We start from the raw sequence: 25,748 nt of genomic DNA, 5'->3' as shown, positions 1-25,748 counted from the left end.
TGCTCAAAGAATACAAAGCACCTTCCCCAGAAGATTAAACCAGACAGAGCTTTTGAATGAACTTTTCCTTCTAAGTAAACTCTCAAACTGAAGGACAACTCTACTACCTTTAAAAAGGCCACAGAGCAGAATGTGCAAGGAAACGCATTTTGACAGGGCCGTGTAGTGAGAAGGGATGTGCAAACACACAGAAAACTGGAGTTTCTGTTTGCCTGGAAATGTCTGTAATTAAATAAAAATCCTGCATCCATAAAGGAGTCCAGGATTCACCGAGAATACGTTTTGGCAGATCAGTACTGATTTCAGAATAGCAAACTTCATTATTATCTCAATATATTAAGTTTCTGTGATCTAGAAAAGAAAAAAAAAATCGAGACAAAACCCAATCCCGGTTACTGGGGGGGGTTTTTGTGGGTTTTTTCTGAGGGTGAGAGGGGAGAGAACAATCTCTCTGACCTAGTCGGGAAGGAAAAAAAAGCATTTCAACCCAGGGAACCCAATCGATCTGCTCTGCCTCCACCTGTAAGAGACATCTCTGATGGCTCCGAATTCCTGGCTGTGAGCAGGCAGTCCCTGGCCCCTAAAGAGTGGGACGGCTACTTCCTTGGCCTGCGCTACTCAAACCCCCAGGTGCTCCCCTGGGAACTGCTCTATCTCAAATATTCCTAGCCGAACTTGCTAAAGGTCTTTGACCCCCTCCCCATCCCTCCTGTTGTTTGGGACACTCCTCCCCCAACCCCCTTCCCCACCCCCTTCATCCCCAACAAGACCAGCCTCTACTCCGCTCCTGCACGGCGGGCACTGCTGCCCGACTCCTTCCAGCTCTTACTGGGACTGTCGGGAAGGGAGTTCTGACTCCAGTTTTTCGAGCCACTTCCCCATGCCCACACCCTCGGCTGGGCCTAATTCAAAGAACAAAGGGGTTGGGCTGCTTCTAAGAAGACTGGCTCGAGTGCAGATTCAAAAATAAAATTTCACAGTCAATGAAAAGTGCTTCCTCTACAGTACATACAGAAATCAGTTCGATTGGCTCTGCATTTCCAGTAAGCTTCATTTTGCTAGGCTGTGTTCTCTTAGAGAAGAATAATAAAGCCATGTGACTAGTCATGTCACATTGGAGTTGGGCTGAGTCCTGACACTTTACACGGTAATTGCTCTGTGTCACAAAAGATCCTTTAGGAGTGATCATTAAGAGAATCAACCTTTAGCCACTTCCTCCACAGAGACAAATACTTTTCCCCGCCCTGGCAGGCGAATTCTCAAAATCATCCCAAGGAAGAAAAAGTTAAAGGTGGGTGGCCGGCCGGAGGCTGAACAGGGCCTGTCTTCTGCCCAGCATCACTGGGAATCCCAATGTCAGGTGAGCGTGAAACCCACTACTGAACGAAGTTACTCGGTCCCCAGAGTAGGAACCAAGCAGCTCTTACTTGGCCGCTCTGGGTGTCTTCTCCTGTTCCGCTAAGATCACTCACTACGGAGTCTGATTCCTTCAAGGGGGCCACTGGTCCCTACATTACAGACAGAGGAGAGAGATGATGCGACAACTCTCCTAGGGGGAATTATAAAGCGGTGTCAAATTCTTCACGATGGTCAGTCCGATCCCCTTCATGGGGTTCTGTCTCGGGTCTGTTTTCCGGGTGATGTTTCATTTGTTCCTTCACTTCCTCCTCCAGGTCATGGGGGACCACAAATTGATCTTCGGGCTCCAGCTGGGAGGGAGCAGCAAAGTAGCCAGTTCTCTTTTTAGGAGCTTCTGTAGCCACCTCGATTAGGTTGAGGCTGTCTTCCAGGGGCACTATGGAGCCATTGGAGAGCTTCTTCCCATACAGACAGGACGTGGAGGGCGATTTCTGTAATTCAGTCTTCTCCTTGGTGACTGGCAGGAGGTGACTGGCACTGTTGATGCTATTTTGCCTCCCGATCCCAAGTGGCCTCCCCCAACCTCCAGAATCGTCCTCTACGCCTGGGCCCAGAGCAGGAGACCCCTCTTCAGCCGTGGGCGAGGACGGTTCGAGACCCTTTCCTTTACAGCAGTGGATATCTACTTCCACCTCCACCTTACTGCCATTTGTTATGACCCCTTCGACTGGCTGATCATCATCACTGTCCAAGCCGTTGTCCGACTGGTTGCTTGAGAAAGTGGCGCAGGAAGGCTGGCGCTGAAAGAGCCCAGAGGCGGGCACGGGATGGAGGCTGCAACGTCTCTCTGGCCTCGTCGGCAAGCCCGCGTCCAGCCCGGCGGCGTTGTGCTCGTCGGAGGCGGTGGAGCCCACCTCGCTGCTCACTTCGGAGGCGGACATTTCACTGCTGAACTCCGAGGCGATGCCGCTGCTGGAGGAAGGGGTGGTTGGCTTGGGAGGGTCCTTGACGGTGGTGGGGGCGAACCCCCCGGGGCCAGGGAGGGGGAGCCCATTCGCTTCACAGGTGCAGCTGTCCTCCCCGATGTTCAAGCAGATCACCATCGCCCCGACGTTATCCTGACAACCGTAACTCTGGGCCAGGGTGCACACCTTCTTGGCGGCCGCCAGCGGGTCGTGCACGTGCCGCACGGCCGCCACGGCTTCTGCGTACGACAGATGTTCCCAGAGGGCTCTGTTCCCCAACACCAAAAGCTCGTCTTGCACCGTGAGGGGGATGGAATAGATGTGGGGCTTGGGAAGGATCCAGGGGTACAGGTAGGTACAACCCAACATCCGGGTACAGCAGGTCACCCCGTTCACTTTATTGTCCTAAAAGCAAACGGAAAGCCTCGGTTAGTAGATCCCGAGTCCAAATTCTCGGTATTTATCTGGGCCCTACTGTTGAGGGACCGGTTACGAGAAGACCTTATGGGCCTCTGAGCTAAATTAACTGAAAAGAAAGGTCTCGACTCTGGGAGAGCTACGGAGTCGTCAACCCACAGGTCTCAGGGGACTGAAGCTAGCCGTGATGGAGTCGCTCTACCTTCTCCTAAGTGCTTGGGCCTTACCTGTAATAAGCTGAGCCCTAATGAAATTCTTATTGGAGATTTTTCTTCTTAGAAACAACCAGGCCAAGTGTCACTAGTATTTCCTTTAATTTAGGACCCTCGGAGAGAGGCAAAAGACCCAGTGAGCCCACTGCAAGAGGTTTCCCATTGAGCACAGAGCTGGAAATAACCCAGCACAGGCTATAAGATTATCAAGAGAAGAAACGATAGGGAAAACCACGTTCTTTAATTATTATCATTACTGCTAATAATAATAATAATTGTGGTATTTGTTAAGCGCTTACTATGTGCCAAGCACTGTACCGTACGCTGGGGTAGATACAAGATACTCAGGTCCCACGTGGGACTCACAGTCTAAACAGGAGGGAGAACAGGTTTTGAATCCCATTCTGCAGATGAAGGAACTGAGGCACAGAGAAGTGAAGTGACTTGCCGAAGGTCATATGGCAGGTAAGTGGCAGATCCAGAATTAGAACCCAGGTTCTCTGATTCCCAGGCCTGTGTGCTTTCCACTAGGTAACTCTGTTTCTCTAGGAGCAGACTGAGTGGCCCGAGCGATGTAGGATTGTGAAATAAGTTATAAAAATCTCTCTCCTTATTCTTTTTAAAGTTTTGAGGGCAAGAAGAAAGGGTGATAGCTGCTAGATCCAGTTTTTCATTCTGTTGAGACTTTCATTTGTTCTAAGTCAAGACTTTAGTAGTTGAAAATGTAAAATCTTGTTCTAGATTTAGAAAAGTTCGAGCATCCGTAAGTCACTTTTACTATGCTAAAGGATTTAGGACAGAAAGGGTACTCCTAAAATTTCTTGAGAAAAAGTTATCTTCCACGATAGTTCCTCTGTATTTACCAACACTCTTAACTCTTACTGATATATTGGTTTACATACTCCATTTACTCATTCATTTCTCCATACACTTGTGATAAACTGTTACATCCACATTCTTCCTCCTGTATGCATATCATTTGATAATAACAATAATAATAATGGTATTTGTTAAGCGCTTACTATGTGCCAAGCACTGTTCTAAGCATGGGGGTAGATATAAAGTGATCAGGCTGTCCCAGGTGAGGCTCACAGTCTCAATCCCCATTTTAAAGATGAGGAAATTGAGGCACAGAGAAGTTAAGTGATTTGGCCAGGGTCACACGGCAGCCAAATGGCGGATCTGTGATTAGAACCCATGACCTCTAGTCAGAGGTCCCAAGCCCGTGCTCTTCCCACTAGGCCATGCTGCTCTTTTCTGATGCCCACTTAATCATATAATCCAAGGTCAGGGACTCTGCTTTTCAGTTTTAAAGTGCATAACAATAACTACTCAATAAATAATAATGATAATGGCATTTATTAAGCGCTTACAATGTGCAAAGCACTGTTCTAAGCGCTGGGGAGGTTACAAGGCCATCATGTTGTCCCACGGGGGGCTCCCAGTCTTCACCCCCATTTTACAGATGAGGTAACTGAGGCACAGAGAAGTTAAGTGAGTTGCCCAAAGTCACACAGCTGACAATTGGCAGAGCTGGGATTTGAACCCATGACCTCTGACTCCAAAGCCCAGGCTCTTTCCACTGAGCCACGCTGTGAGAGAGGCTCCATGCAATTATTGAGATGCTAGCACTTGATGCTTTCATTAACCCCTCCCTCCCTGTGAAAAATCCACTTTGTGTACTATAAAGAGTCTCTCATCAGGAACAGTGGATGAACCTGAGACTTCAGGATCGAGAACCTGTGTGAAGGAACTGATGGTAATGATAACGGCTTGCTAGTCACATTCCTGTTGGGGCAAGGAGTATGGTAAGATGGCAGGCAACAGGGGTGAAGCACACTGCCAAGGGCACATGAAGGTTTTACATGCAAGGACCCGCTTAGGACCAAAGTGACCGCAGCACAGTGCCGTGACGTGGCGGTATAGACAGGAAAAAGTGGATGGTTTTGAACATCAGAGTGCCAGAACCAAGCTAAGAGAAGATATATTCAAGGAGAAATTCTCTCCCTTTTCACAGCATCTGTCTTTTGGGCCTGGATAATAATAATAATAATGGCATTTATTAAGCGCTTACTATGTGCAAAGCACTGTTCTAAGTGCTGGGGGGATACAAGGTGATCAGGTTGTCCCATGGGGGGCTCACAGTCTTAATCCCCATTTTACAGATGAGGTAACTGAGGCCCAGAGAAGTTAAGTGACTTGCCCAAAGTCACACAGCTGACAAGTGGCAGAACCGGCATTTGAACCCGTGACCTCTGACTCCAAAGCCCGGGCTCTTTCCACTGAGCCACGCTGCTTCTCTATCTTCCGGATAAAACAGTCAAATGAACTGGCAATCAACCAAAGGAGATTTTTACCCACATTTTTCTATTTGGAAATGGCAGCTAATATCTGGAAACAAACGGGTAGGAAAGGACTGGAAATAAGAATGTATTATCCAATTTCAAATGAACTTGGCACTTTCTTGCTAGTTAACATTCTCTGTTACCTGAATATTTCTTCCCAGCCCTGCTACTTTGAGGTATGCATCCCCTGGGATCAGCAACTACTAACAGCTTTGGAACTCAAAAAGCAAGGAAGTCCCCCACAACGGTCCCACTACCATCCCTCAGAATGGGCTAAGGAGATTGGGAAAGAGCTCTATTTTCTACGTGTCTCAAGCTTTAAGCATCACATAGCCCCAAGCAGGCCTAGGCCAACCTCTGGAAATAGCAGGACCAACCTCAGTTATGATGGCTTTTTGGTCCTTAACTCTTCTGGCCTCCTCTGGGCACTGTTCCAAACTGAAGACTTTGGAGAGGGGCAGTGGCTGCCCACTGCGGCACAGAACCGCCTGACACGAGCCCACGTTGGCCAGCGTCAGGGTGAAGCCACTTGCTGGATCGGCAGCGTCGTGTCGAATGTAACACAGGAGAGCAGAGGAGCCCAGCTTCTGACCAGCCATACCCAATTTTCTATCCAAAGAGAGAGAAGAAAGTGACCAACCTGCTTTAGAAGGAAGGGAGAACTCCAAATCAGCTTGGCAAACAGCCCGGCAAGCAAATAGGTATCTCGAGTTAATACTGCAGTCAAATAATGTGGGAACTGGCTGACTTCCCCCCATTTCTTTTATAATGGGACTCAGGACCCTGCCCACGTAGGGGTCACACAGACACGGCTCAGCCCAGGCATTACTTTCTCCTGGAAATACTTTCCAACACGGCTCTCCGTCCTCTCTGACTCCCCTTCCCAAGTTGTTCGTTGGCTCCTCTTCCACCTCATCCCCTAACTGTGGGTGCCCCGCAAAACTCTGTTCTGGGTCCTCTACTCTTCTCGTTCCACACGCACTCTTTTGGGGAGCTCATCTCCTCCCGTGGCTTTAGCTACCACTCTCTGTGGATGACTCCCAAATCTCCCTTTAGCCCCAGTCTCTCTCCAACCTGTTCCTCTTCCTTCAGGACAGCTAACTCAAATGTTCCACTGACACTCACACTCAACATGTAAAAAACTGAACTTCTCACCCTCTCCACCCAAACTGACATCATTCTGGAACTCGCTCTCACCATAAAACGGTGAGATTATTGTTTCAACCTCCTCACTATTGACAGTAATATCTGCTTAGCAGTTACTACGCACCAAACACTATACTAAGCACTAGGGTAGATATAAAATATTCGGGTTGGACACAGTCCTTGTCCCACTTGGGGCTCATGGTGTAAGCAGGGAAAAGAATGGCATTTAATTCCCATTGTACAGACGAGGAAATCGAGACCTAGAGAGGCTAAGTGACTTGCCCAAGGACATCCGGCTAGAACGTGGCAGAGCCGGGATCAAAACTTCGGTCTTCTGATTCCCGAGTCTGTGCCCTTCTACTAGGCCATGCTGTTTCTGACTAACCTCCCAGCCTCCAGGCTTTCCCCACTTTCCCCCCAATGATGTCCAGATCATCTTTTGGGAATGTTTGACATCTCTCTCCACTCCCCAAAAACCTCCCACCTCCCTCGACATCCAGGAAAAACTTACCATTGGCTTCAAGGCTCTCCACAGCCTTTCCCCATCTTACCTATCAGTTCTCTTCACCCACTTCTCTACAGCATACACTCCTCACTCTTCCCAAGCTCACCTAACTGCACCTCACTATTCAGTTCTCCCACCTCTGATTCCTTGCTCATGATGTTCCCCTGGCCTGACGACAAATCCACCAGACCACCTCTGTCCCCACTTTATAAAGCTCTCCACAAATTTTCACTTCTCCAGGATGTCTTTCGGATTAAGCCCCAACACCTTCATTCAGCAGCTACCCTTGGCACTTGGGTATTTAGACATATCTCAACATTTGCACATATACACAAGAGTGTGCGCGCGTGTGTATGTGCATGTATACTCAATTATTCTGTTTTTCTCCCCAACACCCACTCTAACATCCATTTTATTCTTGGTCTTCATCCTCCTCTTCCCTCTCTCTGCAAATCTTTTTTGTCCATCTCCCCATCTGACTGTAAGCTCCTTGAAAGCACACAGCAGACATTCTGCTTTGATTGTACTCTCCCAAACACGTAATCAGTACTCTACACTCAGAAGACGCTTAACAAATAAAACGGACTGACAGCCTAATTTAGGTAATGATGGTGAATGAGACTAACCCAAAGCCCCCAGTACAGTATTTATGTACTTCAGGATCAATTATGTAAATTCTCATCATACCAATTAATCTTCAGTCTCTTTTCATCATGATCACCGTAATAAACAAATATCGAGTACCCAGAGGATTCGGGGCTCTGTATAGGATTTAAATATATATAGCTTTGGTTGGATGCAATTGCTCCCAGTAGGAGTTTTCAATCCAGTGGAAAGATGCACCAAGATAAGTGCATCAAGCGCTTAGTACAGTGCTCTGCACACAGTGAGCGCTCAATACGATTGAATGAATAAGTGCTTAGTACATTGCTTTACCCACAGAAAGGACTTAGAAAATGCCACTGACTGCTTAGATATGAACACAGGTAAAAGCAAATAGCCTGACTGGAATTCTCACTTGTTTCAGACAACTGCTTTTACTGCCAGCGGACTGGACTCCATTACCAGGGATACTCAAAAGAGATAACGGGGAGATACAGCTTCCTTCTTTGTTCACTTCCTATAATCTAGACTCCTTTCCAATCCCCCAAAGTATAAGTCCATGTGTTTTGGAAAGGAATCTTGAGATAAGGAGAACTACGTACGCCAGGCTTACCTATGAGACACTAAAAACGTATTTGTCATGAAAACTGTGTCGGTTGCTGACTGCTGCACTTCTTCTAAGAGCACATCCGCCATCGTACACTGCAGGAGGCGGGGCAATTCCTCATTTCGGTCCCCATCGAACATGGCGTACACGGCCTCCACCCCATCTGCAAAGTTATCCACAGCAAGGGCAGATACACAAAGCCTAAAATGGAAAGATCACGGAAGTGGGGAGATGACCACAAATTACGGCTATCACTCAGTGCTGCTGGAACCCAGAGCGTTCTTCGCTGGCCGAGTGGTATACATAGCTACCAGTAAGTCATAATAAATGTGGCATTTGTTAAGCATTTACTCTGTGCCAAGCATCTTACTAAGTGCTGGGGTGGATACAGTCCCTGTCCCGAATGGGGCTCACAGTCTCCAGCCCCATTTTACAGATGAGGTAACTGAGGCCCAGAGCAGTAAAGTCGCTTGCCCAAGATCACACAGCAGACATGTGGCAGGGCCGGGATGAGAACCCATGACCTTCTGAGTCCCAGGCCTGTGTTCTTTCTGCTATGCCATGCTGCTTCTACTGATAACACTGCAGAAAAGGGCACCATCATTTACTTACAACTAAAATTGCTCCTTGGAGACTTTCTACAGAGAACTGCTCCACGGAAATCCTCGGGGGGAAAAATATCCCCCAAAGCGACTTTAACCTTTTTAGAGCAGAGAGTCTCACACCTCAATATACTTCGGCCCTGAATCTTCCTGCCACCAGGGACCACAAAGTACAAAATTACCAATGATCAGGAGGCTATTAAAAAAAAACAAAGTTAATTATCCACACAGAGGGGCACAGTGCAAAGGCAGTAAATCCTACTCTCCAAATGAAAGTGATGCCTGTGGATAAAGAAATGGTGCTGACTCTGAAGAAGCTGGTAATGCCATAAAGAAAATGTGAATAAATTCGGCTCTCTAAATTCATGGGCATATAAAGCCTTCACAAGATGCTAATTAACTCTACACATCTCTCAGAAGCTGGATGGGTAAAATATACGGTCTTTCTCGGCATTTATGAAGCTTGATATACTTACTTATTCCTCTGACCAGCCATCTCGGCCAGTCCGTGACTCCAGAAGGTCGATCCAACTGAAGAATCAGCTGTTGGCAAGGGTTTCTGATCAATTTTCAGAGTTGTGATATGGCTACAGAAAAAGGTCAGACCATTGGGAAGTTAATCCTATTGGCATTTTCTTAGCCTCTTTTCCTTCACTGCATCTATCCAGACAGAAGCATAAAGCCGATGGACTAGCTACGGACTTCTAGGCTTGAAACACAGCGGTCACACAAGGTTAGCCTTTTCATTTCCAGTTTGTTCTTCACTTACAGGTTGAACGTGCAATGTTATCACTTTAATAAGGGGCAGACGATAGCCCCCAAATTCAATTTATATACTCTCTTGAAAGGGAATGAGTTCCTATTTCCAAAAACTTCATTATTTATATGGATACCCTGAAAACAAGCCACTTGTCATACAGACATCCTCCCAGAATGCTAACTCAGAAGAACTCACAGCTCACAAAATTGTACCTCATAAGTTTAGAGTTCCCAAAACTGATCTTCTGGGATAATTCTGAACCCTGATCAAGAAGAAAAAAAAAGTCTGGCTGAAAATACGCATGCTTTCACATATTGTTTTCTGTTGGTGTTTCTAGAGCATCCAGGACACTGGGAATTAATCATAAATTTTCAGCAGGCCTTCAACTACCACTTCAATTCGGATGACTCTCACATCTTCATCTCCATTCCTGACCTGACCTCGCACTGTTCTACAATCTCGATTTCTACAATCTAAGTGACCATGTGACATTTTAAATTTGATATGGCCAAAATGTAATGCCTCGTTTTCCTTTCTGAGGAGGATCGAATTACAACAGAGGCTAACAGGACCGAAGCCCAGGGCTCAGGAATAACAGGGGGCCCAAAAAGCTCACAATGTGGCAACCAGCCTTGCAAGCGACCACTGCTACAACCCATGTCTGTGTTCGCACCACAAGAGCTGCCTTCAAGCAGAACCGAATGGCTCCACCTTTCCCTCCTTCGTTACTCCAACTCCCGGTAGGCTCTCACGTGCTGCCAGGGACAACCTTGGCTAGGACTGAAAGACATATGGCCCTTGCCTGTACAGGAGGATGTGGAGGCGGGGAGGAATGTGTGGGTCTATATGTGATGAGGATGGGAAAGAGCGTATACATTGAGGGTAGGCATAATTATGTGTGTGAACGGTGTGGGTGAATATACTTGTATTTATGCATAATCATGTGTATTAGAAGATATGAGGTACTGATTATGAAGAAGATATTAGAAGACATGTGGGAGGCGGAGATACGGATATAATATGTGTATGCATGTGTAAGCCCCGCCTTCAGAGTCAAAACAAGAGAAAAGGGAAATGATAGATAAAACAGTGGTTATCCTGAACCAGGCATGGAGCCAGACTCCATGGGCCATAAAAGAGCCATTCTTTTATCTCACTTAACTCCCACATTCAGTCACTCCATCAATGGCATTTATTGAGTGCTTACTGCGTACAGAGCAGCCCCACTGGATCTTCCCATGGATCCCACAGAATCACCCCTTTTTTTACAATCACCACACTAAAACAGGTTCTTACACCTTCTGGCCAGACTACTGTACGAGTCTCCCTATTGCTGTCCATGTTCAACTTCTCCCCTTCTTCAGTCCACCTTACATATATGAATTGCCAACAACTCTTCCTATTGCTTCTCATATAAAGCTGAAACCCCTAAGCAACATCTTCAAGGCTCACTATAAGTAGGTTCCTTCTTGCCTGTTCACTCAGGCATTTTTCTTCTTTCACTTGACTCTCCCACCTCTATCGTACTGCTCTTTGACATAATGCTTATTTGGTGATTTATGGGGATTAAGACTGTGAGCCTTATATGACTTCCCCCCATTTCTTTTATAATGGGACTCAGGAACCTCCCCACGTAGGGGTCACACAGACATGGCTCAGCCCAGGCATTATTTTCTCCTGGAAATACTTTTTCACTCATCATACGGTAACTCCTGGAGGCCAGAGACTGAGTCTTTTGCTTAGTTACATGCTGCCAGGCCTTTAGAATGGTGCCTTGCGCCCAGGAGGTCTTCAGCAAAGGCTACTGACTATGAAAAAGATTTTGCTCACCCCTTTCCTACTCAGCTCACTCAAAACATCTTTCTCCCCTACCCTTCAAAGCCCTTCTAAAAAGTCCAGAGGGCAATAACTGATTAAGCCCACCTTCCCAGTCATGTCTCCCCAAAACTTCTCACCACTTAATCTTTCATTGTTTTAGTTTATTAATTTACTCCATGCTTGTTATTTAAATCTGGTCCCTCTTTGAATGGTAAGCTAATTTACATCTACTAACATCTTCAAGGACAAAGATAGTGGCTTTTACTTCTTTTGTACATTAACTACTTTGTGCAGTGCTAAATACTGTGGAAACTGATACTGAAAAGAGGGGAGGGGTTCAGCATGTCTCTCTGTGCTTATAAGACGAACAATACTTATACAAAATTAGTTTGCAATGTTCTATCTTGGTCGTCTGAGAGCACTGAGAAGAAATACAGTTGAAAGGTTGCATGATTTTTCCTCAGAATCGTTCCTATGGTTCCCCAATACCTTCAACCTACCTGAAGATGTCTAGTGTTTTGTGTTCCAGAACCAGATTGGTATTTCCAGTCAGATCTAGGTCCTGGAGAGTGGCAGGAAGAGCCTCAGGAATCAGGATTTCAGTCAAGTCATTGCAGCTCAAATCTACAAACTGACCAAAAAAGAAAACTGAGGACGGAGAACATACTCTTCTCTGCTCGGATACCCTCCATTTTCCCCTATGACTTTAAAAGGTTACTGATTCCCCCAGGAAGTCATTCACCTTTGCCCAGAAACCTAAAATTACATCTTTGGGCCTAACTGGAGAACTGTTCCATCCATTTCATTCTGATTACCTTATCTGAGTATATGTTTATGTTTGTCTCCCTCAAAAGGGGGCAAGCTCCTGGTGGGCAAGGAGTGTGAGTCTTATTTCTGTTGTTCTTTTCCAAATGCTCAGTACAGTGCATTACCTTCAGTAGACATTCAAGAACTATCATTACTGCTACTATCACTCTCTAGGGCCCCTTAAACCTCATTCCATTTTTCTCGTCTACTAGAACTAGGGTTCGTTCTTCTCTTTTCCCATCTTGGCTCCACTCAACTCTACTGCCTCCAAGCACTTACACTTTCTCTATTTTTTTTGTTTATTTACGGCATCCACATCATTTCAAGGCATCAGCTTCCAGACTCTAATGCCTCTGTATTTGCTAGATTGACTTAAGTGGTGGATTAGGAAAGGGCTCAATTGCTTTTCTTGAAACCTTGGACGTACCTGGATCTGGGGCAAATGTAGGATCTCTGGGAATATGCTGATGTTGTTGGAGTGTGCAATAAGTGTGTGCAGCTGTTTACAGTTTGCTATTGTTGTGGGAATAGTTTTTAGCTTGTTGCCACTCAAGTTCAGCTCCTCCAATTGCTCCAGTTTATTGAGTTTGCTGAAAAGAAAATACCAAAATACCAGATAACATGAAAGGTAAGAGTAGTTATGTACAAGCTATAAGGCAAAGAGACACAGAATCCAGTACATTAATACTATACTGTCAGAAGATCAGAGTTGAGTAATTTTAGAAATCATAATCCATGATCTTCAGCATAAATCATTCTTTGGCTCCTGATTACAATCTCACCAGAGTCATCAAAAACTTTTTAGTGGTTGTTTTGATTGGAAAAGATTTTTTTATAAAGCTGTCCTTATCAGTTAGTATTTAGTCCCAGAGTAAAATCCACAGCAGAATTTTAACACAGTTAGAATTACAGCGTATCGAATCCTTATCTTCTAGAAATGATACTTTTAAACAGTGTGATCTTTGCTGGGCCTGAGAATCCCCCCGAGCTACTGATGACACTGAACACATTCCAAGTCCTGGGACTGTAGTTAGGTTTAGAAGTGGGCAGAAGGGTTTTTAAGATCACGTTTGTTCACAATCTGGTTGTAACACACTCATAGTCCAAGTGGCTTCATTCTCATTGCTTTCTCCACATTCTTTTTCAATTTGATTCTTTTTCTAGCACGGAGTATCCAATTAACTCTTTCTACCTTGGGGCTGCCCTTATCTTTTATCTGCGGCTTAAGAGTCAAGGGGCATTAAAAACCTCTTTCAGATCCAGAGACTAGCAGAAAAAAGTTAAAAACTCTCTCATATCACTGCTAGACGTTTCAGAAGAACAGAACACCAAAAGACAACTCAAAGGAGAAGAGAGAAAATGATTTGCAAAACTTCTCCAATCCACCCTGAAATGTTCTCGGTCCAGTGTCCTGAGAATGCCAAGAGGCACCTAAAGACTGAACCTTCTTAGGTGAAAATCTCCTAGGTTGCTAACGTTCAACAGTCCAGGTAGGAAGTAGGAAATCTCCATTCAGGTGGTGAGGTGTCAGTGACACAGCCATTCCGAGAAGCTACCCATCAATAACTCGAGACTCCAGTTTTTAAACGGCCTGGCTGGACTGATAAAAGCTCCGTAGACACTTACCTTGCTGGGAAGGTCTGTAATTGGTTGTTAGCAAGGTGCAAGATGCGGAGGTGTGGGTGGCCCACCAGTGCAGGGATGCATTGATCTGTCAGGTTATTATTGGTCAGATAAAGAAGCTGCAGCATACTCAGACTTTCCTCCCCGCTGCAAGCCGACGGCAAGAACTCTAGACTATTTGCGGACGCATTCAAGAACCTGAGACTAATGAAAAAAGTAGGCTGTCAAACCAATATTCACCTTTTTCAGAAGTATTTGTTATCCCCATCACATAATAATTGACAGAGAATTCCACGCTAGACCTCGGGGGTTGCTATGTCACAAACCCATTTAGATTCAAGTTTTCCATATTCATGTCACCCAGAGGAGTTTTAATGGAGATACAACCAGCCATTTTTAAGTCCATCTCTGGTCCCATTACAGCTGTGGCTTCCTCCTCTCTTCACCTTCACCGAGTTGGGGGCGTCTATAGCTCTACCCAAGTCATTCGATGAAAATAAGCGTTACACTAGAACTGACTGTACTTAGAAAGAGGAATGAGGTTAGGCAAGGGCAGATTAAGTGTCTGGTGGGCATGCTGGAGTGGAAACCTGAGGCCCCTCTGAAGCTAAAGTTTCCCGTCCTCTCACGGTTCCTACAGCACACAGTCCCCCGATCCTCATATACTTCAGCTCAAACACTGTTGGGACTCTATGTAGTCTAGCTGAAAATCCACAGTAGAGGCAAGAGCAAGGGGAGGAACAGCAGTTGTGAAAGTCTTCTTTAAGTCAATACGCCTCAGGGAGCTGCTCCTTTGGCCCAGTTGCTGAAGTACTGCTGGTGTTAAGTTTAAGAGAAGTCGGGGACAAAAGTGGTAAATGCTTTCCCTAACCTCTTTTTCAGCTTTAGGTAAATTCCTTAACCTCTATGTGTTCAGTTTCTCCATTTTTTGTACATGAGGCCAAGTTTTGTTTTTTTTTTTTGAAAGGAGGTTATAGAAAAAGTTTGTGTAAAATGACGATCTGGTCCCCCAAAATAAATGGCGGAAGAAGGGGCTGATTTTTGTTTTTGTATTGAAACCCTAGCCTTTCTCAGGTCTCTAGGTGACACTGACAAAGTTTACGAGAGGGAAACAAAAGTTTAGAAAATAATCTGTCAATTTGTAATCTTCCCAGTGATGACATCATAAATCCAAAGAAATCCAAATTAACTGACGTGTCCTGCCTCTCAAGGCACTGACAAGGACACAGACGAAAGAATGGCATGACTCTTCCACCCAAGGACACAGTGGCCGGGCAGGGGGATCAAAACTTCCCAATCTGTTCCTTAGATTCACTCCCCAAAACATAACAAGAACAAGTTGAGCAGTGCTGGGCAGTAATCAAAGTTCTTCCACTACCAGGCTCTACCATACTTATCTTGCCTCGTAAAATCCCGGGTCCTGTTCTCTATCTCACAAGAGATAATAAATACCTCCCAACCAGGCGGAGTGTCACGTAGTCATAATCTTTGACCATTCAAAGGTCGTTATTAGACGAGAAAAGATCTGTCCTTACTTACTTTAGGGCCTTGGTGAAGAGGGCTTCAGGAAGCCGGGTAAGCAAGTTATGCTGAAGATCGAGCACCTCTAAAGGAATGTGCTCCAGCAGGGCTGGAAGGTTGTGAATATGGTTGTGTCCCACCATCAGCTTCCTAAGACTCAGGCTAGTGAGGAGTCTAGGGGAAAAATGTTAGAGTACCAATAAGAATCTTCTTTTCTATTACGGAGTTGCTAGGAAACCGATGATTACACAAAATCAGCAAACGGAAGCAAATTACTAGATGACTCGATGTTCAATCGGTAGTCTGTAGCCTTAAACTCGTTCTTTAGACTGTAAGGTTGCTGAGGGTAGGGAACGAATCTACCTACTCTGTTACACTGTACTCTTCCAAGTGCTCTTTTCCTCCCTTTTTTTGTGGAATTTGATAAGTGCTTACTATGTGCCAGTCACTGTTCTAAAGGTTGGGGTAGATACAAGGTAACCAGGTTGGACACAGTCCCTAATCCACATAAGGCTCACAGACTTAATCCCCATTTTACAGCCCAAGTAAGAGGCATAGAGAAGTGACGTGACTTGCCCAAGGTTACAGAGCAGACAAGTGGTAGAGTCGGGACTAGAACCCAGGTCCTTTTGACTCCCAAGCCCATGCTCTAGCCACTAGACCACACTGCTTCTCAATGCAAAGAACGGGCCAAGAAAACATCTACTTTACTACCCATCAGGAGGGGAGGAGGAGGAGTTTAATGTGAAAAATGATTAATAAAACAATCAGACTACCATGAACTGAAAATACGTAATCTTATCTTTAGAGGAAAGCTGACTCACTTTGAAAATCTAGAGAGAGAACTTCTTAAAAGAGAAAAAACGGGAGTTCCTCACAGATCTGATACCATTCTTCAGAGGTCAGAATGCGGAATTCTCCGTTAGGTAGGAGAGATGTTAACTATCCCTAAATAAGTCTGTGGGGTTTTTTATGTAGGGAAGTGGAAGCAGTGCCACCCTACTTTGGGCCCTTCAGTGCTTTGCACATAGTAAGCACTTAATAAATGCCATTATTATTATTGGGGGGGGGGGCAGGTAGTCAGTATCTTCAAGCAAGACTCTAGACTGTATGCTAGTTGTGGGCAGGGAATGTGTCTATTTATTGTGTTGTACTTTCCCAAGCACTTGGTACAGTGTTCTGCAAACAGTAAGCCCTCAATAAATATGACTGAATGAAAAGGAAAGCATAAGCTTGGCTCTGAAAGTCAAAGAGCCATTTTGAGGCTACTGGAAGCCCGGCTCAGTGGAAAGAGCCCGGGTTTGGGAGTCAGAGGTTGTGGGTTCTAATACCAGCTCCATCACTTGTCAGCTGTGTGACTTTGGGCAAGTCACAACTTCTCTGTGCCTCAGTTACCTCATCTGTAAAATGGGGATGAAGACTGTGAGCCCCATGTGGGACAACCCGATTACCTTGTACCTCCCCCAGTGCTTAGATCAGTGCTTGGCACATAGTAAGTGCTTAACAAATGCCATCATTGTTATTATTATTATTATTGAAGGCATATCTCCTCCAAGAGGTCTTCCCTGACTAAGCCCTCTTTTTCCTTTTCTTCAAATCCCTTCTCCGTCGTCCTGACTTGCTCCCTTTTATTCGTCCTCCGCTCCCAGCCCCACAGCACTTATGTACATATCTATAATTTGTTTATTTATATTAATGTCCATCTAGAATGTAAGCTAGAGAAGCAGCATGGCATAGTGGATGGAGTCCAGGCCTGGGGACCAGAAAGTCATGGGTTCTAATCCCGGCTCTGCCACTTGTCTACTGTGTGACCTTGGGCAAGTAACTTCACTTCTCTGCGCCTCAGTTACCCCATCGGCAAAATGGGGATTGAGACGGTGGGCCCCACATGGGACAGGGACTGTGTCCAACTCAATTTGCTCATATCTACCCCGGCGCTAAGTAAACTACTTGGCACATGGTAAACGCTTAACAAATACCATCATTATTCTTATTATTAAGCTCACTGTGGGCAGGGAATGTGTCTGCTTTATTGTACTCTCCCAAGTGCTTAGTACAGTGCTCTGCATATAGTAAGTGCTCAATTAATACGACTGACTGGGCTCGATCAGTGGTATTTACTGAGTGTCTACTGTGTGCAGAGCACTGTACTAAGCACTCAGTATTGTACAAAACAACAGAATAGGCAGACACAATCCCAGTCCACAAGGAGCTTGCAGACAAGAATTCTTATGCTGTGCTTCAAGGCTCTTTTCTGAGAAGTCTCTGATCCACCCTGGATCACAGGTGCCCGAGTAGACCCAGCCTGGTTTGGCTCAGTTCCTCCTGGCTTTGAGAACCCTGCTCCAAGCGCTCATCATCCCATCCTCCCCCTCGGAGTCCCTGGAACCGTGATTAACGCCCAGCACAAATCCCCCCAGGAGTCTTGGCTACCTGGGCCAAGGCTATCTCAAGTCTGGTGGTAGCCCACGAGAACCCAAGTTGCCACGTGGCTTGGGGACTAAACCTGCATTTCCTTGTAAAGGTCCATTAAACTGGGATCATTCTCAAGGCAATGTAGTTCTCTTTACCTCACGGGGATCTCGGTGAGGAGATTATAGCTCACGTCTAATATCTCAATCTTCTTTGCTTCACAGGCCCAGTCAGGGACACACTCAAGGAGGTTCCTTTGGCAAATACACATTGAAAAATTTTAAGGCAATAGAGACATATATTCGAGAGAGTGACTAGGGATGGCCGATTAAAAAATAATCAGAATGTTTACAGCCTTCTAAGAGAAAGAACACTGGGCTGGGAATTGAGAGTTGTTGAGCTCTAGTCTCAGTCCTTTCAATGACTATGTGACTTTAGAAGAGTCACTTTGAAACCTCACTTCCCCCAGCTTTCAAATGACTTCACCTTACGGGGAGAAATGCAGATGAACGAGAAATAAAATGTGAAGCACTGCACTCTTGGGAACAAACATTCACTAACTACCTTCTGTGCAGAGCTCTGCTCTGGGCACTTAGCTAAACTTAAGTAACTGATCATCTGAATTGTTGCAGTCACCCGAAACAACAAATCAGAACAGGCAGATGTCATATTATTTGTCTGAAAATTCTTTATGCCCTGGAGATGGCAAGGCTCACTGGCTGCACAATACCTTGAAAACCGGAGAGTTGCGAGTTACGATTCTGGCTCGGCCGTAGGCTTTAACCTGCCCTTGCTCCCTGTTCTTTTGCAGTAAAATGAGAATTTACAATCTCGATTTGGAAGACAAAATGGAGGTAAAACACCTTGCATTAAGCCTGGATACAAGCTTTATATCTCAATATCACAGTTGGAAGTATTTTGGGAAAAGGAGATCTGATACTATCCAATAAAATCAGGATCTCTCATCTCAATGGGAGATGGGTTTTATGGCTACACCCCTTCACGATGTCACTGGGAAACCATTTTGTTCTTTCAAAGCTTATGTACACATACCTAATTTTAGATTACCCAAGCCCCTTGCTTTTCCTTTTTCCCTCCCATTGATTGGCTTTTGGCCATTTTTCACTCCTTAGCATCTCAAACATCTATCAAAATTTGACAGAGAGGAGGTAAGATTCAAGATTCAAACCGGACCATAAAGCCACTTGATAGTTTCCACCTTTATACTGCAGCTGTTAATGGATATGAGGACTCTCGCTCTTCCTGTCCCCCACGACCACTGACAGGGGAAAGCTAATTGTAAATAGCAAGTATATTAGCAAGAGTTAAAAGAAAAAAAAAACCTTTTCAGAGTCATAAAGAAGAAATTCCAAAACTTCCCCCAGGCAAAAGGGAAAATTACCACATGCAATGGAATTGAGTACTCCCAAGTCAATCTCAAAGAAACGTCTTGGGTACTCACAGAGTTGTAGGTTCAGAAAAGTGCCTAATAATGCACTCTCCTTGTCTCCAGGCAGGGTGGCTGCTGACAACACTGAAGAATTTCACAGCCCCTTTTGTTGGACCGCCCCCCCGCCCCCTCAAAAAAAGCATTCTTATTCAAATAACTAATATAAAAAATAAAAATCAATATGTAATTACTTTGGGGAAATGACTAGTGTCTGAACTGCCGTCCATTTCCATACGTTTTTACTGTGAAACTTAGGAGGCAACCGCTCACGTGAATTGCAGTGCTAGAACAGATATAATGTGGCTTACGTTACATAAGGGAGTCATAAGGAGATACGTGAAAAACTTCTTGGCAGAAATTTGCAGAACCTATGTAGTCGTTGGGCATTTATGAAGAGAGACAACTGGGGTAGCGGCAGTAGAGGTCAGGGGGACGGAACAGCTGATGTTGCCAAATTGTACTTCCCAAGCGCTTAGTACAGTGCTCTGCACACAGTAAGCGGTCAATAAATACGATTGATGATGATGATGATGATGATGACCCAACAAATGGCCACCCTACCTTCAGGGCCAGCTGTAGGCTACCCGGAGAAATGGCTCCGCATGTACGATATCCCCTGCTTCCACAGTAAATGGGGGAAATGGAAGGGAAGAGCCCTTCTGCTACATTTTGTTATAATTTTAGGAGGCTGATGCAAGCAAGCCCTTAGGTTTCACTGATTCTGCAAGGCCAGTCGTCTCTGGGTGTCTAAATTTTCCAGGAGATATCTGTCCTTTATGGTCTACTGAAATATTAAATACCTCTGGTTATTTGGATTTAGCACCTCTATCCCTAAGAAACTGTTTACATATAAGGATTTATACCAAAAACCAAATAGTAAGTTAGTCGCTCACTTACCGGGACAGTTCTAGACAGGTCAGCAGGCTAGGAACTGGATAAACATTCACTGCTGTCAGCCCTATTTGAAAAGTCAACAGAATTTTTAGTGCAGGAACTAGTCAAAAGTGAAACCAGGGAGCAAGCATGCTATCCCACTAGATGACCATGAGCATTTTGAGTAGCTTCTTTTTGACTGGTTTCCTTGGCCTGACCAAATTAGTCTGGGGAAACAAAGGAAAAAAAATCTAACAGCAGTACTTAATATACACCCTGAGTATTCCACAAATGTTAACTGAATAGGAATGCCCCAACGGGGAGTGTAATTTGCTTTTCTTCTTAGGCGTCCAAATTGCTCATGAGTTCTTCTAAGTTATGTAATTAGGAGTTTTTCCATTTACTGCAGCACAGCATCGATTATCTCAATCAATTGGGCCTCAGGGTCCTTCACTTCAGGTAATTGAATGTTTACACAGTTGGGTCCCCACCTGTCAGCTGGGAGGAGGAGGAGGAGGAGTGGAAACTACTGGCTTTCCCTACTCCCAGGCAATTAAGCCAATTATGCAACCACCAGCCCTGCAGCTCTCACTCGAGTTCCAAAAGAAAATGCTCTCTCCACTGCTGGGGCTTCTTCCCTCTAAGTTGGGGAAGGGAAGAGCCGAGACTCTGCTGATGGCGTCACCGGCCTCCCTGATCCGAACTCACTTTGGGCAGTGCAGTGGACAGAAGTCTTTCCCGAAAGTGACAACTCCATCAAGCTGGCCAAGTGGGTGGGGGCAGCAGTTCTGGCCACTGCTGCTGCCTCAGCTCCAGCCAGGAGTGTGGGAGCGAGGCCTGGAACAGTCTGTGCGGACATGCATCAGTGTCCCAAGCTATTTCAGGTCCCGCTGTTGCGTTGTACGGAAGTAGAAAAAATGGACAACGGGTCCATAGTCTTTCCTTTTGGTTCCAGAGGGCATTCCCACTCCCACCAGGGCTGTGAAAGGGAGAGTAACTCCTTTGCTCTCCTCCTTTCATGTTCCCTGTACCCAGACGAATGGAGGGTGGGCAGAAGCCGAAACCCCCAAACCCGTGTGGATGGACGTGTGTCCACGAAACCCCGTGGGAGCTCCAATCAATCAATCAATCAATCATATTTATTGAGCGCTTACTGTGTGCAGAGCACTGGACTAAGCGCTTGGGAAGTACAAGTTGGCAACATCTAGAGACAGTCCCTACCCAACAGTGGGCTCACAGTCTAAAAGGGGGAGACAGAGAACAAAACCAAACATACTAACAAAATAAAATAAATAGAATATATATGTACAAGTAAAATAAATATATAGAGTAATAATAGTAATATTATATTATAGTGTATATGTATATATATATAATAGTAATAATAGCTCCAGGTTTTATAGGACGTTTCCTGGAATCAGGCTAACCCTCCATCCTTTCCGTATGCCCCTGCCACTACGGGAGTGAAGTCTTACCCACCACAGGAGCACAGGGGGTTGGGACGATAGCTAGTCCCCTCACTGCTAATGAGCAAGACTGTGAGCCCACTGTTGGGTAGGGTCCGTCTCTATATGTTGCCAGCTTGTACTTCCCAAGCGCTTAGTACAGTGTTCTGCACACAGTAAGCGCTCAATAAATACGATTGATTGATTGATTGACCCAAGAGTGCTGTCTGAGGGCCGAGGCGGCCTGTTTCCCACTCCACAACACTACGGGAGTGAAGCCTGCCTTCCCAACATTCAGGACCCTGCATCAGTTAGAACCAATGACTTTGTCTGCAGCAGTGAGCAGCTTGAGGAGTGCCGTTTTATAACGACTGAATTCTAAAATTGATCTTTGATACTTAATTTACTCCTATTTCTACATGAATGAATGAATGAATCTGTCGTCCCCTGGCTTAGATTGTGAGCCCTGTGGGTATTTTAATTGTACCTTCCCCAGTATTCAGTACAGTAGCCGGCACGAAGTACTCAATTAATACCCGAAGAGCAGTAATAACAATAATAATAATAACAACAACAATAATAATCTCTGCCCGGGAGCTAATGGTGTCCTTGTCCAGGCAAGAAAACACAGCATGAATATGTATTTCAAGGAGTTACATTCAGGAGGTAATATAGGGGCAGTTTAATAGTCACTGCTATGTCAGCTCCCTCTCCCGCCTTATTCCCAATGTACCCCTAGCCCTACCCCAGAACACAGTGGTTTGCACTCACACGCAGGGACACTGCAGAGCACTCCTGGGATCAGTGTAAGGGGAAAGGGAAAGTAGCTCCTCCTTGGAATACCCACGTAAGACTGTGACCTGCTGTGCCTTTTCCAGAGTCCTCTCACCAGTCTCCACCGCAACACGGAACAGAAATGGATTCAGGGCAATCTAAAGTGTTCTAAACCTTTTACGAAATAAGGAGATGAGCACAAATCTTTGTGTTTTTATCCACTTGTGAATACTGAATGATTCTGCCCAGGAAGTTGGAACTAGATGAATGGCTCTGAAAATCTCCAGGGGAGCTTCTTCAACAAGACTTTTAGGTCCACTAGGAAACCACCGAGTCGATACTTTTCTGAACACTGCCGTCTCTCAGTCAACTCTCACCGGCTCACGGTTTTGTGTCAATAAAACCACACACTGAAGGCCCCAGAACAGTCAGGACAATGCTGGGTTAGCGGACCATCAATACCACCTCCAGCAAAGAAAAAAGGATTTTCAATGGTAACACACACTCAAAACAAAGACTCCAGCATGAGCCAACAACTCTTCCTCCTGTTTACACACATCCAGTTGTCTTGCAGCGCAGCTGTTGCACTCAAGCCATTAGGGGTTAGTAGTGATACTTAGTAGTATTCACTGTGTCCAGTTCTGCACCTATCCACACAGGCGTAATATGAACCAACAGTTCTTCAATGTCTTCTCCCACTCCCTTCTGCATCACCCTTGCACTTGGATTTGCACCCTTTATTCACCCATCCCTCAACCCCACAACAATTATGATCTGTAATTTATTTATTTCTATTAACGTCTGTCTCCCCCTCTAGGATGTAAGCTCACCGGTGGGCAGGAAACGTGTCTACCAACTCTGTTATATGGTACTCTCCTAAGCGCTTAGTTCGGTGTTCTGCACACAGTTGGAGCTCAGTAAATACGACTGGTTGATTGACACTGCAGCACACTGCATGCAGTCAGATAAATGTCCCCCGAGTGCTATGTTCTAGCCAAAATCCATACTGAAAACATGCTCTGGGGAGTCTGACATTAATATAAGTGAGTAATTTATAATATGCAATTTAAAGATATGTACATAAGTGCTGTGGGGGGGGGCAAATATCAAATGCCCAAAGGTCACAGATTAAAGTGCATAGACAACACAGAAAGGAAAAGGAGGTAGGGAAGAGAAGGCTTAATTGGGGAAGGCGTCCTGGAGAAGATATGACTGTAATAATGCTTTGAAGGTGGGGAGAGTGGTTATCTGGCACACATAGAGGCAGAGGGATACTAATCAACAATCAGAGGCAATCATCATCCTTTTGTTTTCCCCAAATCTCCAGCTACTCATGGGTGTCGCTGAATGACAGCCACTGTGAATCCAATTTTCCATTCGAGGTACTGTGGACTCAGGTATTAACGAGGATGACGATGCTAACCCACCTCTCACAAATAAAGCCAGCCAGTAGCACGCTAAATTCACCTATCGAGTGCCATTTAGCAAGGCTGGTTGATTAGCACAGCGGGAATCAATTTCTTAGAAAGTTCTCCTGGGAGCTGGGAAGGAACAGGCAAGTAAAGGAGGAAAGGGGTAGGTACAACTTACTGTTAGAACTGGCATAGAGGGCCCGGAGGGTGTAACCACTCAATGTTAGCTCCCGCAGCTGGTTCCGTTCACAATGCAGCTGCTCCAGGCTGCCCAAGGAGCTGAGATCCAGGTCAGTTAACTGATTGTCTCGCAAGTCCATGTGGGTAACATGCTTATTCCCCTCCAGGTTGTCTGCAACTATCCTTCTCAAACGGTTCAGTCTATAAATTCAAATGCAAAAAAAAAAATTATTGAGAATAAAGTGACACTAAGAAGGCAAACAAGAGAGGATAGAGGGAGAAAGAAGTATAAGCTCTTGTCTGCTACTTCTGTTTGAACAGTATATAAAGTATTTTTAACTAGTCCTGGTAAATATATGTTATCCTTTTAATACCATTCGCCTGAAAAAGCAAAGCCTTTTTTTTCCCATTCTGTCTTTACAAAAAAATGAACACATTGAGAACAACTGATCAAGGAATGTTCCCACAAGTGACGGAAGGTTGGAGAGATGAACTAAACTGGGAAATTGCTAAGGTTTATTTTATAAGCTGGATATATTTCAATCCGTGTGTTCTAGGATACATAAGAAAAAGACATTCCTGAGGAAACATTGGCTATTATTTTTGAGATATTATGGAGGACAGGGGTCCCCAAGGACTGGAAAAAGACAAATCTTCCCATCTTCAAAAAGGAAAAAAGGAATATTCCTGGTAAAATGGGGATAAGATACCAGCTCACTCTACCGCTTGGCTGGTTGAGTTCCAGGTAGGACTGGGACCGTGTCCATTCTGATTATCCTGAATCTACCCCAGGGCTTAGCGAAATAAGGTTGGGACCTCATAAGTGCTTAATCCCATTATTATAATAATTATTATACTGATTGAGGCATTACACAGGGGACCAAAAGATAGCTACCACACAAAAAAAACCAGGAAAATACTGGCTAGGCACAAGCAAAACAAAACAGATTTGGGATCAACATCTAAATGTACCATATATTCGTGCCACTGAGGAAGACCTGGACCTAAGGCAGGGGGAGAGGGTTCCAAGCCAGTCAGATTTGGTGGAGGACCTGCCTAACCCATTTTATAACCAGGATTCTGCCTACTCAGGGGTCTATCAACCATCTCTTCCTCTAAGTCATTAAATGAAATGAAATTTCCTTTGGAGGAGCAGCGTAGCCTAATGGATAAGGCACGGGCCTGGGAGTTGGAAGAATCTGGGTTCTAATCCCGGCTCTGCCACTTGCCTGCTGTGTGACTTTGGGCACATCACTTAACTTCTCTGCACCACGTTCCCTCATCTGTGAAATGGGGATGAAGAATGTGAGGCCCACGTGGGACATGGACTGTGTCCAACCTGATTAGCTTCTACCTACCCTAGTGGCACATACTAAGTGCTTATCGTACCATTTTTTTTTAAAGCCCTCATACAGCTCACTAAGAAATCAATCTGTGTGGAATGAAGCACCGCGATGAATAGGGTGTACTTACCTTAGATCCACGTGTTTCAAATGGCTCAACCTGTTCAGTATCCCCAGATTTAGGCTCTCTAGTTGGTTCCCTGCCAGAGCCAGTTTATCTAATGTAGTGAGTTTCTCGCAGACTCCAGGAATTTGGCTGAAGTTATTGAAGGAAAGCCCAAGGGAGGAAAGTTGCTGCAGGTTTCCCAGTTCGTCAGGTAAAGTAGTGAGAAAGTTGCCGTCAAGACAGAGGGTCTGAAGACTACAGGAAGTAAAAAGGGGGTGGGGGGGAAAGGAATTATACTTGCAGGGTGAAAGCCTCCTAATTCTCCACCTCTAGAATAAGACAACTTATATAGCCTCTATCACAACAGGGTAGTTCCTCTGCTGAAACCAGCAGCGTCATAACGGTCCTAGTAGATAGCTGACAAAAATGGCATTTTTTCCTTTCAGCCTTTATGAAGATTAAT

The 25,748-nt window shown here is 45.2% G+C and overlaps 1 protein-coding gene across 1 annotated transcript in view; it reads right to left on the bottom strand.

The window, feature by feature from the left end:
• Positions 1-754: 754 nt before the first annotated feature.
• Positions 755-25,748, bottom strand: part of PHLPP2 (PH domain and leucine rich repeat protein phosphatase 2) — a 75,104-nt gene continuing 50,110 nt past the window's right edge. The window contains exons 8-19 of the mRNA XM_038754446.1: positions 25,310-25,540; positions 23,835-24,037; positions 20,050-20,110; positions 17,861-17,956; positions 15,309-15,464; positions 13,773-13,973; positions 12,574-12,736; positions 11,840-11,970; positions 9,238-9,348; positions 8,166-8,360; positions 5,676-5,907; positions 755-2,729 (exon numbers count right to left, since the gene is read on the bottom strand). Of these exons, the coding sequence (XP_038610374.1) occupies positions 1,560-2,729; positions 5,676-5,907; positions 8,166-8,360; positions 9,238-9,348; positions 11,840-11,970; positions 12,574-12,736; positions 13,773-13,973; positions 15,309-15,464; positions 17,861-17,956; positions 20,050-20,110; positions 23,835-24,037; positions 25,310-25,540 (2,950 nt within the window). The 3' untranslated portion in view covers positions 755-1,559. The remainder of the gene's footprint in view (positions 2,730-5,675; positions 5,908-8,165; positions 8,361-9,237; positions 9,349-11,839; positions 11,971-12,573; positions 12,737-13,772; positions 13,974-15,308; positions 15,465-17,860; positions 17,957-20,049; positions 20,111-23,834; positions 24,038-25,309; positions 25,541-25,748) is intronic.

The sequence above is a fragment of the Tachyglossus aculeatus genome, chromosome 11 (genome assembly GCF_015852505.1).
Source record: "Tachyglossus aculeatus isolate mTacAcu1 chromosome 11, mTacAcu1.pri, whole genome shotgun sequence".
NCBI lineage: Eukaryota > Metazoa > Chordata > Mammalia > Monotremata > Tachyglossidae > Tachyglossus > Tachyglossus aculeatus.
This window is presented reverse-complemented; position numbering and strand designations above follow the sequence as displayed.